Source organism: Bos grunniens, chromosome X (assembly GCF_055505025.1).
Source record: "Bos grunniens cultivar Pamir isolate PY7600 chromosome X, Bosgru_T2T1.0, whole genome shotgun sequence".
Taxonomy (NCBI): Eukaryota; Metazoa; Chordata; class Mammalia; order Artiodactyla; family Bovidae; genus Bos; species Bos grunniens.
This window is the reverse complement of record NC_141194.1, coordinates 63,829,025-63,850,002: the sequence shown is the minus strand read 5'-3', so window position 1 is coordinate 63,850,002 and position 20,978 is coordinate 63,829,025. Positions and strand designations below refer to the sequence as shown.

The window sequence follows — 20,978 nt, the reverse complement described above, 5'->3', positions numbered from 1 at the left end:
CATAGATCATTGTGAAATAATAGTTTACCAAAGTAACAAAAGATTTTAAAAACAAATATAAATCACTTAAAGGCAAGGGAATTTACATAGTCTGTTATCAAAAAGCTGCATTCTAAGAAAACTTTATTCATTTAACAAGGAGAGAAACCAAATTCCAGTTTGGTACCAGCTTATATTCACTGTGAAATAATAGTTATTCACTTAGGCACAGTAACAATAAAAGATTTCAAAGGCAGTTTAATGTCTTAAGAAACTTGTACCATGCACAAAACTCTCTTCTCGGGGTCCACTTCTCACAAAACTTTCTTTCACTTTCTGTATTTATCACTTTATTTGCCCATTCAGAGAACAGCCACCAGTAAGTTCAGACTTACTTCCTTTTTCCCTTCAGTCAGTTCAGTTCAGTCGCTCAGTCGTGTCCGACTCTGCAACACCACGAACTGCACCATGCCAGGCTTCCCTGTCCATCACCAACTCCCAGAGTTTACTCAAACTCATGTCCATTGAGTCAGTGATGCCATTCAACCATCTCATCCTCTGTCATTCCCTTCTCCCACCTTCAGTCTTTCCCAACATCAGGGTCTTTTCAAATGAGTCAGTTTTCAGCATCAGTCCTTCCAATGAATATTCAGGACTGATTTCCTTTAGGATGGACTGGGTGGATCTCCTTGCTGTCCGAGGGACTCGCAAGAGTCTTCTCCAACACCACAGTTCAAAACCATCAATTCTTCGGCACTCAGCTTTTTTTATAGTCCAACTCTCACATCCATACATGACTACTGGATAAACCATAGCTTTGACTAGATGGACCTTTGTTGGCAAAGTAATGTCTCTGCTTTTTAATATGCTGTCTAGGTTAGTCATAACTTTTCTTCCAGGGAGCAAGCATCTTTTAATTTCATGGCTGCAGTCACCATCTGCAGTGATTTTGAAGCCCCCCAAAATAAAGTCTGTCACTGTTTCCATTGTTTCCCCATCTATTTGCCATGAAGTGATAGGACGAGATGCCATGATCTTCGTTTTCTGAATGTTGAGCTTTAAGCCAACTTTTTCACTCCTCTCTCACTTTCATCAAGAGGCTTTTTAGTTCCTCTTCACTTTCTGCCATAAGTGTGATGTCATCTGCATATCTGAGGTTATTGATATTTCTCCCGGCAATCTTGATTCTAGCTTGTGTTTCTTCCAGTCCAGCATTTCTCATGATGTACTCTGCATGTAAGTTAAATAAGCAGGGTGACAATATACAGCCTTGATGTATTCCTTTCCTGATTTGGAACAAGTCTGTTACTCCATGTCCAGTTCTAACTGTTGCTTCCTGACCTTCATACAGATTTCTCAGGAGGCAGGTCAGGTGGTCTGGTATTCACATCTCTTTCAGAATTTTCCATACTTTGTTGTGATCCACACAGTCAAAGGCTTTGGCGTAGTCAATAAAGCAGAAGTAGATATTTGTCTGGAACTCTCTCGCTTTTTCTATGATCCAACAGATGTTGGCAATTTGATCTCTGGTTCCTCTGCCTTTTCTAAATCCAGCTTGAACATCTGGAAGTTCACAGTTCATGTTCTGTTGAAGCCTGGCTTGGAGAATTTTGAGCATTACTTTGGTAGCATGTGGGATGAGTGCAATTGTGCGGTAGTTTGAGCATTCTTTGGCATTGCCCTTCTTTGGTATTGAAATGAAAACTGACCTTTTCCAGTCCTGTGGCCACTGCTGAGTTTTCCAAATTTGCTGGCATGTTGAGTGCAGCACTTTCACAGCATCATCTTTTAAGACTTGAAATAGCTCAACTGGAATTCCATCACTTCCACTAGCTTTGTTCGTAGTGATGCTTCCTAAGGCCCACTTGACTTTGCATTCCAGGATGTCTGGCTCTAGGTAACTGATCACACCATCCTGATTATCTGGGTCGTGATGATCTTTTTTGTATAGCTCTTTTGTGTATTCTTGCCGCCTCCTAATATCTTCTGCTTCTGTTAGGTCCATACCATTTCTGTCTTTTAGTGTGCCCATCTTTGCATGAAATGTTCCCTTGGTATCTCTAATTTTCTTGAAGAGATCTCTAGTCTTTCCCATTCTATTGTCTTCCTCTATTTCTTTGCACTGATCATGGAGGAAGGCTTTATCTCTCCTTGCTATTCTTTGCAACTCTGCATTCAAATGGGTATATCTTTCCTTTTATCCTTTGTCTTTAGCTTATCTTTTCTCAGCTATTTGTAAGGCCTCCTCAGACAAGCATTTTGCCTTTGCATTTCTTTTTCTTGTGGATGGTCTTGATCCCTGCCTCCTATACAATGTCACAAACCTCTGTCCATAGTTTTTCAGGCACTCTATCATATCTAATCCCTTTAATCTATTTGTCACTTCCACTGTATAATTGTAAGGGATTTGATTTAGGTCATACCTGAATGGTCTAGTGGTTTTCCCTACTTTCTTAAATTTAAGTCTGAATTTGGCAATAAAGAGTTCATGATCTGAGCCACAGTCAGCTCCCAGTCTTGTTTTTGCTGACTATATAGAGCTTCTCTATCTTTGGCTACAAAGAATATAATCAATATGATTTCAGTATTGACCATCTGGTGATGTCCATGTGTAGAGTATTCTCTTGTGTTGCTGGAAGAGGGTGTTTGCTATGACCAGTGCGTTCTCTTGGCAAAACTATTAGCCTTTGCCCTGCTTGATTTTCCCTTAATAGAATGAAATTCCATTCATTATACCTTTTTCTTAAAAATACACATCATACTTTCCTTCAGCAACCATGAATTCTCCTTTATATCATCATTTTGTAGATTGGTAAACATAAATCACCCAAAGCTCTTACATTATTTGCATTTTCTTTCCTTAAAAGTTTCTTCACAGTGAGTTCTTAAGATACATCTATATTAATCACATTAACAAATGTTAATACCAGGTATTAATTTAATAGTGAATATTTCCCAGTTCACATGAATCTGAAATTCATTTAGTTTCATTTTTCTTGAATTTAGAATTATTTTATTTATAAGCACTTACTTGTCTTTAGGCCAATTAAATAGAGCTCATTGACAAAATAACCTCAGCCGTATTATTCAAAGACAGACACACACTGAGACATACATAAATCTGGACTGAGATCTCACAGTTTCGCTTCAGATTTAAAATGTCTCTTTGCCCTTTTTTCTCCTTGGCTTGAAGTTCTACTAATTTGCTCACAGCTGGAGTCTCAGGCAGAGTGGGCTCTGTTTCTCAAGGACATGATAGGCGTTAACCTCAGGTTTTTTTTCCTAGGCATGTTTCTGTTTTCTCAGGTAGGGTCAAAGCTCTAAAAAAAAAAAAAGGTATTTTAATAAGCCAGCTTTTTCCTAATTAATTGCACATACAAAAAGAACCAGTTTTATAATTTCAAAAAGATTTCATTTTAACCAGTTTTTTCCCCGGGTCTAAAGAATATCATGGCCATCCAGTGTCAAAAATGTCATCTCTCCTTTTTGTAGTCATAGTTTCATAGCTAAATTTAAATTAGAATTCTCAAATTGGCTCTGATGACAGGGGCAGACTGACTGATAAGATGGTGTCCCCGCAGGGACTCTTTTCTCTGGGGAGGTGGGATCTTAGTTTGATCAGAAGATTCTGAAGGAGTAAGAGAACTTGAAGGATTAGGGGAAGCTTGTTTCTTTTCCCACTTTCTTCTCCCCCGCCCACCCCCACCCCTAGAGATAGGAGGAGTTAGAAAGGGATTCTTTAGAATGTTAGGAGAATTTTTTCCTGGCTTTTGATTTTAGGAGAAAGTCCTGAGCTAGGAGATCTGATGGAGAGGGAAAGACAGAGGGGGAATGAGGGGATAGGGCAGCAACAGAAAGACATGTGGCATGAATCCCTTAGGTCCAGATTCTGACTGAGTACCATAAAGGTTTGAGCATAAGGAACAGCAAAAGAGGTCAAGGTGGAGCATTATGTTATAATTTAAGCGTGCCATTCAGAGGCCATTTTTCTTGCTTCCCCAATTTGTACTGGCTCCAAGTTTTGTTGCAAAAGAATGTGAGCCTTTTCTTTTTTAGGATTTTCGGGTCAAATTTTTTCCAGGTCCTAAGAACACAACCCAGAGGTGAGTCTGAAGGTGGTTCTTGAGACATACCTGAGCCCATTCTTGGAATGGGGGTACTGAGAGTTCACCGGCCACAGAAAGAGTCCTGCATGTCCCAATGAACCCTCTGCATGCAACAAGGCACCATGTGGCTAATGGCCAACTGTCCTAACAATTGTGTCTGATAGTTAGAGGTGACCCCTGAACATGTGACAGAGAGTGGCACAAAACCCTGTGGCTAGGAACAAGCCTAGGCACAAACAGTGTGAAAATGCACGTGGTGACTAGGGCCAGAAAGGACAGAAAAGACTTTCCCGGAACCAACAGTGACTCACCTTTTAGCAATTCCCTGAAACATGGAAGGCACTCTCTAGGATGATTCAGAGGTTGCTCCTAGGTTCCTGTAAATTAATCCTGACAGAGAGAAGAAAGTGAGAGACAGAGAAAACAGGCTGAGGAATCCACCTTATAGTCCTGCCAGGAAGGCGGTGGCCTGGGGAATGGGCTGTGTTTTGCTTGAACCAATACGTGCCTAATGTGGTGCATAGAAATGGTCTTGCTGAGGGCAGATGCTCTGGTAGCCTGGTCTGTTCTATGACCCCCTTATCCTGCCATGGGAGTCTTTTCTAGTGGCTTTTAAGTGCCTGACCTGTGCCTGCACAGTTTTATTGGCCTGGTCCTCAGCTCAAGGGAGAAGGAGGAAAAAGGAAAAGAGAGCCCTCACCCACTTGGGTGGTAGCTACTGGGGTACTGTGGGCAGTGGAGCGTTTGGAACACACCAGAGAGTAATTCTGGCAGAGTTCTTTAATTGCTTCCACAGCCACTTGCCTGTTGGCAGAGGGCTCAAGGCAAAAGAAAAGAAAGAGGAAAGGAGAGTGGGGGCTCTCTCACGGGGACAGCAGTCCCTGTACGGGCCACCAAATGTTGAGACAGTCCAAGTGCGGGTTGGAAAAGAATTTCAGAAGGGAGTGAATTTATTAACAAAGAACAGAGATAAAGTGGGCACTGCAAGTGAAGCAGGCAGACCTCCTGACAGACCAGGGAGAGTTGACGGTTTTTTCATAGGTTAATAGCCAATTTGTACAGATAGCCTCAAGACAAAATTCCTGCTAGAAGATTGACGTTAGGTGATTGATTGGAACACTATAGAGTATTTACTGGAGTGGGCATCTTTGCTTAACTGGGAGTCAGAAAGCTTGTTAGTGATGATCAGGGGGCTCTTGGCAAGGTTACAAAGGGGTTCAGTCAGCTTTGGAGGTGACCTTGATTCTGGGCTCTGCTGTGGCCTGGGGCAGGACTCAACAGAGAGTGCGAGTGCCAAAGGGTGATTTTTCTAATTCTTAATTCCTTCTACATTTATTAATCAGACTTACTCAGTAAAGCAGAACTTTCCCTTTTCTTACCTCCTTTCTTGCATTTTTATTTTAATGTGTTACAGTCTAACACCATCATGTTCCTTTTTTGATCCTCAAACTGTTCCAAATTTGTCACTCTGGCTCCTGTGTCCTTTGGACATGACTCCATTAGTCTTTGAGCACTTCTTTGCTTTTTGACACAAGATGTTCCAGGATCACTCTGCATTCCCTGTCCTGGACCTGGTACACGTTATTTGTCCAAGGAGCCCTGGTTCCTTTTAGTGGGGAATGGTGTTTAGAAACTGGGGCATCATCGCTTTTAGGCCCTTTCAGTGGAGAGAGCTAAAAAAAAAAAATGACTTTATAATAATACCTTCAATTCAAATCTAACACCACAGGGTCCTCCCTTGTCTTCCCCCATTTCATATTTGTATCTTGCTTCTCTTACAATGAAAACTCTGGTCCCCAACACCAATATATATATATATATATATATACATACTCTTCAGAATTATAAGACCAATACCACTACCAAAAATTAGCCTAAGTAAAGTTCAGAAGTTCTTTGCAGTCTTCTGTCCTTAGACTATATCCTATTAAGGATATACAGTGTACTATGCTTAAAAATTACGTGAATCAGGGCCTTCCCTGGCAGTCCAGTGGTTAAGACTCCATGCTTCCACTGCAGGGGGCACAGGTGCAATCCTGGTCAGGGAAGTAAGATCCCACATGCCTTGCATCCTGGCCAGAAATAGGAAAGAAATTTTTTTAAATTACATGAATCATTTTTTTTCCTCTGTGGAGTTTTTTCCATTTATATTCAAGTTTAGGATTTGCTTTTATCATCCTTTTTAGTAAAAATGATACATTATTTTTAAAATATGTAAACTTTCATGTGGATCAAAGTCAAAACTATATAAAAAGCTATTGCCAGACAAGTCTTGCTCCCATGCCCTGTGCCCCATTGCCACCCACTCCCTGTAAGTACCCATTTTCATTAATTTCTTATTTATCCTTCCTGTTTTTTTTTTTTTTCAGTTGAAGTATAATTGACACTAACACATTAGTTTCAGGTGTACAGCATAATTCACTATTTATACTTTCTGTGTTTCTTTCGGCAAATATATGCAAATGAGTGTATATATTCTTTTTTTTTGTTAAACACAAAAGATAGCATACTACATATATTCTTTTCACCTTGCTTCTTTTTTCACTTACTAATATAGTCTGGAAACCACACTGTACCACTTAATAGCACTCTTCCTCGGTTTTTTTATGTCTATGTATTACTTCATTGTATGAATATTCCGTGGAATTTTTCTTTTTCAGAGACAAATGTTGGTCTGGTTCAGAACAAGAGAGGAAAACAGAAAATAAACCCAGGAGGAGACTGGAATATTTTAATAGTAGTTGTATTTCTAGACCAGATGACAAGTCTGCCAAAACCTGCATGTAGCTGAAATGCATTTTGGTAATGAAAAGTTAATAGAATACTATTGCCTAACTAATAAGACAAAAAAGCAAAGTGGAATGCTTTTTAATGTATCTTATATAGTCTCTTGAATCTTGTGCTTATGGAAAAGCAGGTTCAATGAGGTAGAGACTTGTAGAATGTGGAAGGGGATTTCAGTTACTATAAATATTAAAGATGCCATTCTTGACTCAAAATGTGATTTGCATTAATTTACTATATGACTTTATTTTTCTGGGCTCCAAAATCACTGCAGATGGTGATTGCATCCATGAAATTAAAAGACGCTTGCTCCTTGGAAGGAAAGTTATGACCAACCTAGACAGCATATTAAAAAGCAGAGACATTACTTTGTCAACAAAGGTCCGTCTAGTCAAGGCTATGGTTTTTCCAATGGTCATGTATGGATGTGAGAGTTGGACTATAAAGAAGGCTGAGAGCCGAAAAATTGATGCTTTTGAACTGTGGTGTTGGAGAAGACTCTTGAGAGTCTGTTGGACTGCAAGGAGATCCAACCAGTCCATCATAAAGGAGATCAGTCCTGGGTGTTCATTGGAAGGACTGATGTTGAAGCTGAAACTCCAATACTTTGGCTACCTGATGCAAAGAGCTGACTCATTTGAAAAGACCCTGATGCTGGGAAAGATTGAGGGCAGGAGGAGAAAGGGATGACAGAGAATGAGACGGTTGGATGGCATCACCAGCTCAATGGACATGGGTTTGGGTGGACTCCAGGAGTTGGTGATGGACAGGGAGGCCTGGCATGCTGCAGTTCATGGGGTTGCAAAGAGTAGGACACTACTGAGTGACTGAACTGAACTGAACTATATGACCCAGCAATTCCACTCCCAGGTATACACCCGAGACAGTGGAAAACACACCCACACAAAACCTATATGAAGGTTCACAGCAGCATTATTTGTAACAGCCAAAGGGTAGAAACAATCCAAACGTCCCTCAACTATGAGTAGATAAAATATGGTGTACCCCATACAGTAGAATATTATTCAGTAATAAAAAGAAATGACTACCCATATTTGCTACAAAATGGATGAAACTTGAGAAGATTTTGCTAAATGAAAGAAGAGTTTCAAGTGGCCACATATTTGATTCCATTTATATGAAAGGCTGGGGATGGGAACGGGATTAACCACATGAGTGATCTCTTTGCAGTGATGGAAATGTTGTCAAACTGAATTTTGGTAATGGTTGCATGACTCAGTAACTTTACTCAAAATTGTTACATTGTACAGTTAAAATGGGTGAATTGTACAGTATGTAAATTATACCTCAATAAAGTGGCTTTTAAAAACAAAAAACATGGTTTTGCTCTTCCTGTGCACTTACTAGTATACCAGCATTATTTACAGTTGCCAGCCAAGATTAGGTATTTTGGTGGGAGGAGGGAGGGTCAAACCCGTGCCCTCAGTAGTGAAAGCACAGTCTTAACCACTGGACCACCAGGGAATTCCTTAGTTCATTTTTAAAACAAACAGGAGGAGATTTTCCTGAGCTAAGTGGAAGAGGCAAAAGACATTAAATGCAGAATCTTTCCTACCCCTGGCACAGTCAAGCCTGTAACACAATAAGAGCTTGAGAACTGTTTACTGAATGTCATGTAATAAGTGAGAAAAATCACCAACAGGCAACTCACTGGTCTGTCATTATTGAAAACCAGGATATGAAGCTAAATCCTGGAGATGAATAGGTGAGGGGTGGGCAGGAACTAGAGAATCAGTGTTAGCAGGACAGACAATTCCTTATGCTGATTATTTGATGTAGAAAAATAAGTACAGTTACACATAGGCACCATGTGCAATATGACAGTTACAGTTATTTCTTCTTTTGCAAGCTGAAAAGCATTTAGAAACCATTCACTTTCCCTGGTGGCTCAGACGGTAAAGAATCCACCTGCCAAGGCAGGAGACCCGGGTTCAATCCCTGGGCTGGGAACATCCCCTGGAGAAGGGCATGGCAACCCATTCCAGTATTCTTGTCTGGAGAATTCTATGGACAGAGGAGCCTGGTGGGCTACAGTCCATGGGGTTGCAGAATTGGACAAGATAGCAATTAACACACACACAAGACAAAGGGGTGGTGGTGAGGAATTGCTTGGATTTTTAGAAAACAACAGACCCAGTAAAATCAGAAAAGTTTATTAGCATTCCTTGTGAAAAATTTAAAAGTGATATTAGCAGTTAGTCTTCATACAAATTACATATAAAAACCAAGATGTCAGTGTATACTTAAGACTATTAAATCAGAGCAAAACAAAACCATTCACTCAGACTTGTGGATCACACCTCCATTTATTAGAGAACACAAGTTTGCCCAAACCAAACCCAGGCTTACATTTGTGAATTTGACAGGCAAAAGAGGAGCAGGAGGCACTATTAAATTAAAAGCTAATTTAAAAGATTTCAGTAGCTAAATAGAAAGTTCCCAGAGACCCAGATGACAGCCATGTGTCTAGCCCCTTTCAACCATAAAGTCCTGTGAGCACCCAAGGTGGCATCAATCAGAACATCGTGAGACTGGAATACACTTCCATTTGACTGTCTTTGGAAAAACCCAGTAACTTTACACAAGGGCAGTGGGCCCAGTGCCCAGAAGCCAGTTGACTTCCACAGTGGCCACATTACGATAATAGCCCCACTTTCCAAAGTGCAATGCCAAAGAATGCTCAAACTACCGCACAACTGCACTCATCTCACACGCTAGTAAAGTAATGCTCAAAATTCTCCAAGCCAGGCTTCAGCAATATGTGAACCGTGAACTTCCTGATGTTCAAGCTGGTTTTAGAAAAGGCAGAGGAACCAGAGATCAAATTGCCAACATCCGCTGGATCATCGAAAAAGCAAGAGAGTTCCAGAAAAACATCTATTTCTGCTTTATTGACTATGCCAAAGCCTTTGACTGTGTGGATCACAATAAACTGTGGGAAATTCTGAAAGAGATGGGAATATCAGACCACCTGACCTGCCTCTTGAGAAATCTGTATGCAGGTCAGGAAGCAAGAGTTAGAACTGGACATGGAACAACAGACTGGTTCCAAATAGGAAAAGGAGTACATCAAGGCTGTATATTGTCACCCTGCTTATGTAACTTATATGCAGAGTACCTCATGAGAAACGCTGGACTGGAAGAAGCACAAGGTGGAATCAAGACTGCCTGGAGAAATATAAATAACCTCATTTATGAAGATGACACCACCCTTATGGCAGAAAGTGAAGAGGAACTAAAAAGGCTGTTGATGAAAGTGAAAGAGGAGAGTGGAAAAGTTGGCTTAAAGCTCAACATTCAGAAAACGAAGATCATGGCATCTGGTCCCATCACTTCCTGGGAAATAGATGGGAAAACAGTGGAAACAGTGTCAGACTTTATTTTGGGGGGCTCCAAAATCACTGCAAATGGTGACTGCAGCCATGAAATTAAAAGACGCTTACTCCTTGGAAGGAAAGTTATGACCAACCTAGATAGCATATTCAAAAGCAGAGACATTACTTTGCCAACAAAGGTTCGTCTAGTCAAGGCTATGGTTTTTCCTGTGGTCATGTATGGATGTGAGAGTTGGACTGTGAAGAAGGCTGAGCGCCGAAGAATTGATGCTTTTGAACTGTAGTGTTGGAGAAGACTCTTGAGAGTCCCTTGGACTGCAAGGAGATCCAACCAGTCCATTCTGAAGGAGATCAGCCCTGGGATTTCTTTGGAAGGAATGATGCTAAAGCTGAAACTCCAGTACTTTGGCCACCTCATGCGAAGAGTTGACTCATTGGAAGAAACTCTGATGCTGGGAGGGATTGGGGGCAAGAGGAGAAGGGGACGACAGAGGATGAGATGGCTGGATGGCATCACTGACTCAATGGATGTGAGTCCCAGTGAAGTCCGGGAGTTGGTGATGGACAGGGAGGCCTGGCGTGCTGCGATTCATGGGGTCGCAAAGAGCTGGACACGACTGAGCGACTGAACTGATCTGATTGAGCCTTAGCTGAGGAGGGCCACATTCACCCTCTTCAAGTTAACACACTGCTCATACAGAATCCCTGCCAGCCTCAGGAGACCCTGAGTTGCACATTGGAAAATAGACACAGTACATTGGAAATGAGAAGGCAAGTGCTGGACAACAGTATTCATCCTGGATCCTCCACAGCTTCAGACAATTAACATTGTAGACATACACACCAATGGAATATTGCGTGAAGTGGCGAGTACAGTGATGAAGGAAAAAGAAAAAGCACTTTAGTGCACTGTGAGGGAAAAGGGAAACCAGAAGAAAAGGAGGAAGAACAGAGTATTTATACAACCTTTTATGTTCTATCAATACTTGATATTTGCTTGACCTCCAGGTTCCAGATTCTCAAAGAGTAGAGTTAACAGATTTAGCAAATAAAAATACAGGATGCTCCATTAACTTTGAATCTCAGATAAACAGAAAATAATTTTTTAGTGTTAAGCATGTCCCAGATATTACAAGGTACACACTTACACTAAAAAATTGGTTAAAAAAATTATTTTATCTGGCAACCCTGTCCAGGAAGTTCAGTCAGCTTGAGGTTACTCTGATCTTATCCTGTCAAAGAGCAACAGCAAGACAATCACAGAGCAAAGCACAGGCACTTCACTCACCCCAAGGGGAGGTATGAGATCCTTTTAGCTCCATTTCCCAAACTCTCAAAAATCCCATGCTATTCTGGCAGGATGAGAGGACATGTGCATGGTGAAGTTGCTGATCACTATCTGTCAGGTAGAGAAGTTTTCCTTCCATATCAAATGAAGGTCAAAAATACAGCTAGGGGAAGGATCAGCAGGTCCACGGGGAGACAGAAGTCAACTCATCTCGCCCCAGAGCAGACTGAGGAAAACCAACAAAACTGCCACAAGGGTGAGGACAGCCCCTTCGGCCTGGAAACCCAACATACTCCAACACTCTTGAAGCAAACTCAAAAGGCACACAGGGATGAACACACACAAACAGGGAGACATACAGAGGAGGAACAGGAAAAGAGCAGAGTAGCCTTTGTAATGGCTCAGAGGAATGACAACAGAAGAGAAGTCTCAGAGGGAATCACAGAACCCCTTGAGGGTGACTGGCAGGACATCTTACTTGTTTGGTTGTTTCATTGGTTTCATTTAGAGGGTTAATCTTCAGTGGTCTTTCCTTACAGTGGAAGGGTGATGTGAGAAGAAAGGGCCACACAGAAGCCTCAGAGACACAGTTTTTCACTTCACAGGGCCCAGAATGCTAGCAGAATCAGAAAGCAAATCTGAACATCAGATCCCACAGACAATGTACTGTTATGACTAAGTGCCAAACCCACCTCCTGAGGATTGGAAGAGGAATCAGTAACAAGGCCATGGCCGGTAAACATTCCTTTCAAAGGCACAGAGAAGGAAACATCACAAAGAATAGGACCACGTTACGCTTTTTTAAGTCTCCACCATGGGAATACCCAGTCCCCAGTAACCCAGCATCTCTGAAACTGTGTTCCCAGAGATGTTAATAGGTGCTGCATGGGACCAAAAAACAAAAGGTCAGTGAAATAAGTTTGGGAAATATTGCATACTTATTAAAAGTTATAAAACTTCCTGCAGTAAAAGAAACTATTTGGCATTATTTAAATCAATGATTCTTGCCTTATTTGACCACAGAACCATTTTTTGTTTTAGGTAACAAGCAGACTTATTAAGAGAGAAACACACTCCACAGATGGAGTGAGTGTGAGCCATCTCAAAAGGCCAGAGGCCCATAGAACGCTTTTAAGAAACATCTGTTACGATCTCACAGAACTCTAGAAATGCTGCTTAACCATTATTGCAAAAATGTCTCATCTCAAGAATGGAAAGAATATGTCAACACTGGGAACACCCAGGAATCACACCTAAAATGGTTTCCAAAAATTAGTATATCAGAAAGCTTCAGGTAATGATTTGAAAACAGAGAACCCTGTCCTTCTGTGAGGTACTAGCTCAATGGTAAATACATCCAGGAAAGCTGAAATTAGATTTCAAACAGTCAAGCAAAAGCCTACAAAGAACAGTACTAGGCTGATCTGCTTAGTTGTGGCCTGGCCAGTGCCGAAAAGAACACCTGGTGACGTCTCCTCTCATCACTTTGACAGGAGAGGCACACACTCTCTCACTCTCAAACTTTCTCTAAAAGGTTCAGACTGAATTTCAAAGCAGTCAAGCACAAACTAGCCTCTCTTCATTCCTCCAAAAGCCAAATAACCTGGAGCCTAGGGTTTCTAGGAGAAGAGATAAGTGGCTCACACTGGCAATGCTAAATGCTGTCAAGGGAATTTCCCCTTTTTTCTCTGTGGGTGCAGTCCCCAACCAGCATCCCAAAAGCTATAAGAGGACACACTTTTTGGTGTTCTTCTTTGTGGCAGGGTAAAGCACAGCCCGGATGGCTTCCAAAAATACCTCACGGACCCCATCATGCATCAGGGCTGAACATTCCAGATATTTCACAGCCCCCACTTGCTTAGCCAGGGAAGTGCCTTGCTGAGGACTTGTGGGCACTAGGCTCTGTTCCTTTAGCTTCTTCACTGTCTCAAGGTCACTTCGCAGGTCCCTCTTGGTGCCTACCAGCAAAACAGGTACATTGGGGCAATGATGGGACACCTCGGGGTACCACTTATGCCTCACATTGGCATAAGAAGATGGGTTGCCAATGGAAAAGCAAATGACGAAGATATTGGTCTGGGGGTAGGAGAGTGTTCTCAGTCGGTCATACTCTTCTTGGCCAGCTGTGTCCCACAGGTTCAGGATGACAATCTGGCCATCCACAGATGTCTGGGCACTATAGTTGTCAAAGACAGTGGGGATATACTCCTCAGGAAAGGCATTTGTTGTGTAACTGATGAGGAGGCAGGTCTTACCTACAGCCCCATCTCCCACAACCACACATTTGATCGTCTGCATTCTTCCCTTGGAGTCCTATGTATAAGAGAGAAGGAAAGAATGTTCATAGACGTTTGGTTAATCTAGGGAGCCTAAGCTATATAAACATTTCTCTCTGATAAGAAAGGAGGTAAGGCCCTCCCCCCACCCACTACCTGGCCTCCTGACACCACAGAAGCTGGGAAAGGTTGTATGGGGCAAGAGTTCTTACCATGGAGTCCACGGCCTGCTAGAAGATAGGCTTCAGAAGATTCTAGAAGCCACCTCTGCAGTTGTGCACAATATTATGTGTATGTGCATAGGTAAATTTTTCTGGAAAGAAGATCCAAAACTGTCATCAGACACAAAAAGGACTGTGAGCCCCACAAGATTAAAAACTATTATATACAAAGGTTACAATATTGTCATAAGGCCTCACATACACTGTATCAAAGCTACTAAAATATTATAGATACTAAATAAATGTTAACTAATTTTTAAAAACTGATGTAGAAAGAAGAAACCTTTGTTTCCCAAAGTTGAAACAAAAGGAAAGACAGCTCTCACTTCAGATCTGTGGCTACAGTCTCAGCAAAGATACACTCTGTTCCTGAAAAACTGTTGTTTGTTATTGTTCACTCACTCAGTCATGTCTGACTCTTTGCGACCCCATGGACTGCAGCACGCCAGGCTTCCCTGCTGCTGCTGCTACTGCTAAGTCACTTCAGTCATGTCCGACTCTGTGTGACCCCACAGACGGCAGCCCACCAGGCTCCCCCGTCCATGGGATTCTCCAGGCAAGAACACTGGAGTGGGTTGCCATTTCCTTCTCCAATGCATGAAAGTGAAAAGTGAAAGTGAAGTCGCTCAGTCGTGTCCGACTCTCAGCGACCCCATGGACTGCAGCCTTCCAGGCTCCTCCATCCATGGGATTTTCCAGGCAAGAGTACTGGAGTGGGGTGCCATTGCCTTCTCCACAGGCTTCCCTATCCTTCACCATCTCCAGGAGTTTGCTCAAACTCATGTCCATCAATGATATCTAACCATCTCATCCTCTGTTACCTCCTTCTCCTCCCACCTTCAATCTTTCCCAGCATCAGGGTCTTTTCCAATGAGTCAGCTCTTCACATCAGGTGGCTGAAGTATTGGAGCTTCAGCTTCAGCATCAGTCCTTCCAATGAAAATTCAGGGGTGATTTCCTTTAGGATTGATGGGTTTGATCTCCTTACAGTCCAAGGGACTCTCAAGAGTCTTCTCCAGCACCACAATTCAAAAGCACTAATTCTTCAGCGCTCAGCCTTCTTTATGGTCCAACTCTCACAACTGTACATGACTACTGCAAAAACCATAGTGGCATCAAAATACTGGAGAGAAAAGTAGGCCAGTCAGATTCAGCCATATAGAGAAGTGGCTAAGAGTGCAGACTCTGAAGTCAGATCACCTGGAATCGAAAACCAGTCCTCTCTTCCTAAGCTCTGTGAACTTGGGCAAGTTTTTAACCTGAAGCTTAAATGAAAGAATGCATGTGCTGTACTCATTAGTGCCTGCCACATAGGAAGTACTCATTAAAGTGTTAGAAGCTATTATGACTTCACAAAAATTACTATTCTGGGGAAGGCAAAAGTTCTATAATGTGATTACAATGCTAGACAAACCCTTCTGCCTCATCCCTTTTGTCCTTATCTGAGTAAAACTACAGTTTATAACACCACTATATTCTTGTCCATTTCTTCATGAATCGAGTACTTGCGAGTTAATGATGAAACACAGATGATCTCCAAGGAACGTGTTTACTATGAGCTCCCATGTTCCCAGGTGGTGCTAGTGTTAATGAACCCACCTGCCAGTGCAGGAGACGTAGCAGATGTGGGTTCGACCCCTGGGTTGGGAATATACCCTGGAGGAGGGCATGGCAAGCCCTCTAGTATTCTTGCCTAGACAATCTCATGGACAGAAGAGCCTGGCGGGCAACAGTCTGTAGGGTCGCAAAGAGTCAGACATGACTGAAGCGACTTAGCATGCACACATCCATGTTTACACCCCCATATTCATATCCAGTCAATGTCCTGCTGTGTCAGTGCCCCCATAGCACTCCATTTTCTTTAGCTTCTTAACTACTGCCCTAATTTCATACTTGATCCTCATTGCATTAACTTCAAGTATCAGAACATGGAGGAAAGGGGATACATTATCATATGTATTTGATCACAGGAAAAAAAATTGAGAATCAGTTTCTCACCTTGGGAATTCAGAGGAATAGATACATCCTCCATCCTGTTGTCTTATTAGGCCCATATCATAGCCAAAAACTAAACCAAACCAAACACTTCATTTTGGGTCAAGGTAAAGAAAACTTAGCTTCCCTGATGGTTTAGAGGGTAAAGCATCTGCCTGCAATGCAGGAGACCCGGGTTCAATCCCTGAGTCGGGAAGATCCCCTGGAGAAGGCAATGGCAACCCACTCCAGTATTCTTGCCTGGAAAATCCCATGGATGGAGGAGCCTGGTAGGCTATAGTCCATGGGGTCGCAAAGAGTCGGACATGACTGAGCAAATTCACTTTCCTTTAAAGAAAAGTTGGCCCTCTCAGTATGCTTTGCACAGGCCCACTAGGAATAGCTTTCTGCTCACACAGCCAATTCTGACCAGTGAGGTATTCCCCCTAGAAGTCTTCCTTTCCTTGGCACAGGTCCCACAGCTAAAAGTCCAGAGCCTAGTAGGCAACCATCCCAGAGTATTCACTGACCATCAGCTCTGTCTTTTTCCATCTAGGAACAGACATGAGGATCAAACATACAAAGTCAATGGAAATAATTTGGCCACCTGATGTGAAGAGCAAACTCATTAGAAAAGGCCCTGATGCTGGGAAAGACTGAAGGCAAAAGAAGGGGACAACAAAAGATGAGATGGTTGGATAGCATCACCAACTCAATGGACATGAATTTGAGCAAACTCTAGGAGATAGTGGGACAGGGAAGCCTGGCGTGCTACAGTCCATGGGGTTGTGAAGAGCTGGACACTTAGCAACTGAATAACAACAGTAGAAATAGGGCAAAGTCACCACCGCATTCCTTGAAAATAAACTTCCTTGGCTTTCCCAGTTTGGATTAATTTCTTTTGCATCTGAATGCAATTACTGCCTGTATGACTCATCTTCCCAGCCTCCTCTAGGTACCATTCAGAGTGACTGCTTTAAGGACAACAGTGCATCTGATGGGGAGGGGGGGGTTGGTGGCTACTGAACCAGAGAAAAACTCTGAGGCACAAAGACCACTTTGCACCCTAAGTTTAGCTCCTCATCTCTGTAACTAGGAAAAGTCAACTACACTCTTTTCTACTAGTTTACATCTACCAGTACTCCTGGTATCTATAATAAAATGATCTGCAGATAGGCACTCAAGTCACTGACGGCAGGCCTAGATGATGAAATGTACCTAGAACATCGCAGGTCTGAACAAAACAAAACATAATCACCTGGTGCAAACTCTCAATGAAAGGGAGGGGTTCAGCAAAAGGAGGGAGGTGCTTTGTACAGCTGATTCATTTATCCAGCCCACATATTCATTATAGGATTTTCTCTACTTGTGTGTATATTTGAACTTCTCCATAGTCAACAAGTTTAAAAATAATATTAAAAAATATAATTCAAGAGAAATGAAGATAGGATCTCAAAAAGATAATTTCACATCCATGTTCATTGCATCATTATTCACAATAGCTAAGAGGTGGAAGCAACCTAAATGTACATCGATGGATAACATATAAAGAAATACACACACACACACACACACACACACATACATACATAGATCAGCCTTCAAAAGGAAAGGAAATCTTTTCATACACTACAACATGGATGAACCTTGAGGACATTATGCTAAGTGAAGTAAAGTCACAAAAAGCCAAATATTGCATGATTTCACTTATATGAAGTATCCAGAATACTCAAACTCATAGAAAGTAGAATAGTAGTTGCCAGGGGCTGGGGGAAGGGGAAATAGGGAGCTGTTTAAGGGGTATAGAGTTTCAATTTTTCAGGATGAAAAAATTTTAAAGATCTGTTGCACAAAAATGTGCATATAGTTAATGTACACTTTAAAATGGTTAAAAATACTGAAAATAAAAACAATGCTTTTTAAAGGGCTGGGATCTCTGAGATAAGGCTAGGAGTTACAAGAGAAAGGCAAATATTCTGTTTATCACTGTTAGGAGAAAAGCTTGTTTCTTTCAGCTCCAGCATCCAGCACAATGGTTTCTCCCTACAGACAGATTTCCTCTCATCACCACCACTATCCACCCACTCTCCCTGGTACTACTATGCACAATGTACTGCTAGGAGGGACTCAAAATAGGGTTAAAAACAACAAATGATGATAGAAGCTTATAGTTTTATGGTAAAGGCAGGACTTTTATAAAAAGGTAAACAATAATACACAGTAATGCATGGCCCAGAGGAAATAGTTGCTATGAGGAAGCAAGTGGAAAATAAAAACTGAGAGCCTGTTATAGGCATTGTGTAAAATACTTTCACATATCTTATTTAAGCTTCATAGTAGCACTGTGAAGTAGATACCAGCTCAGTTCAGAGATCAAGTATGCCTCTAGGATTGGAAACTGAAAGTGGCCTCAGTCTGCAGAGACCAACATCTCAGAAGGCACTCACTTTTAACCTTGGAATTATGGTTTCTTCTAAATCTTCCAATCTCATCTGACAAAGCATCCTTCTTCAGATGTACACTGCTCAGCAGTCAATTTTCTCCTAGGTTAGACACACAACATAAAAGACACAGTAAGGACAAAAATGCAGTTCAAAGTATTACTATTTCTAGCACATTCTCCCCCAAGTCTCCCCCTTTCTAGAAGTCTAATCCACTTTAAATCACTCTGCAACTTTCTGAAACAAAACAATTCAGAAGACCCTCATTTTTATTTATTACTTTCTGCAACTTAGTTATCTAAGTCCAGGAAGCTTTTTCACGTTTAAGAGCGATTCTTTTGGTTCAAGTGCAAAGACAACTTCGAGAATCTCGGGGACGAAGGAAGCCATGTGAACACTCCCCAACTTGGATCCAGGGGAGACTATCCTGTGCCTGGAAACTTAAACCAGAGACGCAATTGTAGTGACCCATCCATAGCCACCACAAGCCCGCTCGGCATTTCCTTCGCAGCCTTTCCACCAGGGGTACTTGGTTCTGGAACTTTGGTTGGACTCGTGATCCTGGGACAGATAAGTGCCTAACGTCGGCTTCCCAATAGGAAGGGCAGGCTCAATCTCCCCCGAATATATACAATTCATCTCATTCTCAAATCCCTTCCATCCAAGGAAGTGGATCACTAAGGCAACCGTCCTGGAGATGGGGAGACTCAATGAGAAAACAGCGAACAAGGGGCCCGCCTAGCGGGTGGTTCTCGATAAGGATTACCTGGCAAAGCGGTCGTCTTCCAGCGCCGTTCAACCGCAGCTCACATAGCCTCCCAGGTTTCTCGTGGCTGAGCGAACAAGGCGGGATCCGGGCATCATTCCGGCAGCGACCGAGTCCCACCCCTGTCGTCAGACGCAGTCTCCACCCTGTGCCCTGAGACCTGCTGGGAAATGGAGTTCTAGCGCCCTCTGCGTGGTCTGCAAGCCACTGGCTTTTAAACTACACTTTTGGGTAATCAAGGATCACTGTGATGTGGACCCCAATACCAGTTCCTCGGTTCAGAAGTCCCCAAGTTTCACATTTCCTGTGGCAAAATGAGACCACTTTCTCCTCCGCAGACCCGTGTTTTCTCAAGACAAATATTAACATAAAGAGGCAATCAGGGAATTGAAAAAGTGTTAGGAAAAATGGAAGCAGTAAAAGAAAATGTGGTAGTGAATTAAGGCAGCTGTCACCATATATAAGTTTGTATTTTCTAGAGTTTTATATAAATGAAATCATAAACTATAGACTCTTTTTTTAACAGCTTTATTGAGATATAAATTCACATACCATACAGCTCACTCATTTTTTTGTAGCCACGCATTCTGGGAAACAAACTCACTCAGAAGGACAATGCAGATAGTGGAGTGCAGTTTGTTACACCATGGGGCCCAAGGCAGAGTCTCCTCTTAGCCAAGGACCAGTTTTTGTGAAAACCTTATATACCTTAAGTGTATGTGCTCAAACCCACCTCCCCAAATTCCTTGAAACTAGTCTGGACAAGGTAAAAGAGAGATATGATCAAAGTTAACCCATGATTCATCTGTCATAAGCCTAGATAGTTAAACAGTGGACATTTATCAATAGGCCTATGGTCATACCCCTATAAGCATAATGGGACTTATGACTTTGTTCCTGTTCCGTTACAGAGATAATTAGTATATTCTTTTAGGTGATGGAGCATCTAGGTACAAGTCCTGAGGCTCCTTCATCCAGGGGGTCTGGTTTTCCATTGGTATGTCGTTTCCATAGATACTGGGCATATAGCTCAAAGTCCACAGTCCGGCCCAAGATGGAATCCTGCTTTCAAGATGGAGCCTGTTCTGTCTGTTTCCTCCTTCAATTTAAATTGTACAATTAGATAGTTTTTGATATACTACATTATTAATTTTTTTAAACTGTAGTAAATATATATAACACAAAATTTGCCACTTTAAAGTGTACAATCCAGTGGCATTTGGTACATTCACAATGTGTGCAACCATCAGGATTGTCTATTTCTGAAACTTTTTTGTCACGATGTCAGGGAGTTTGTAATTTCCTCCATTCTGTCTCATTGCAACAAAAATTTGAAGTGACGGACAGACCAGCCCTTAGATGGACCAGTGTTACAGCTCTCAGATGGACTAGTGTTACAGTTCCATGTTACAACTCAGTTTTATTTAGAAAGTAAAGGAAAAATACATCCTCAAGGCATGAGGGCATGCCTACCCAAAAGACTCCAAGAGAAGAGAGGCCCCTGGCCCAGTTTTGGCTCCTCTTTTTATATGTTTTTTCTCCTCCCCCTGGGCCTGCCCTATGTAAATTGGGCTAGCCAGAAGTGCTGTTTGTTTTACCTGAGGTCCTCACTCCGGTCCTTGGACCTTGCTTTGTTCTATTTTCCCAGGCTTTTCCCTTCCTTATCTTTTAGCCACCGCCATTCTGGACTCCTTTTTCCTATTTTAACTACCTAACAACTCCAAACAGAAACTCTTTACCCACTAAGCAATAGCTTCTCATTCCCCTCTTCCCACAGCCCTGGTAAG

At 42.0% G+C, this 20,978-nt stretch overlaps 1 protein-coding gene across 1 annotated transcript; it reads right to left on the bottom strand.

The window, feature by feature from the left end:
• Positions 1-106: 106 nt before the first annotated feature.
• LOC147340594 (rho-related GTP-binding protein RhoG-like) lies at positions 107-19,336 on the bottom strand. Its single transcript, XM_086390018.1, has 5 exons — positions 19,192-19,336; positions 18,432-18,527; positions 14,002-14,102; positions 4,397-13,826; positions 107-3,299 (listed from the first exon to the last, which is right to left on the bottom strand). The coding sequence occupies exons 3-4, from the start codon at positions 14,002-14,004 to the stop codon at positions 13,236-13,238; spliced, it is 594 nt and encodes a 197-aa protein (XP_086246144.1). The 5' UTR covers positions 14,005-14,102; positions 18,432-18,527; positions 19,192-19,336; the 3' UTR covers positions 107-3,299; positions 4,397-13,235.
• Between the last annotated feature and the right edge of the window lie 1,642 nt (positions 19,337-20,978).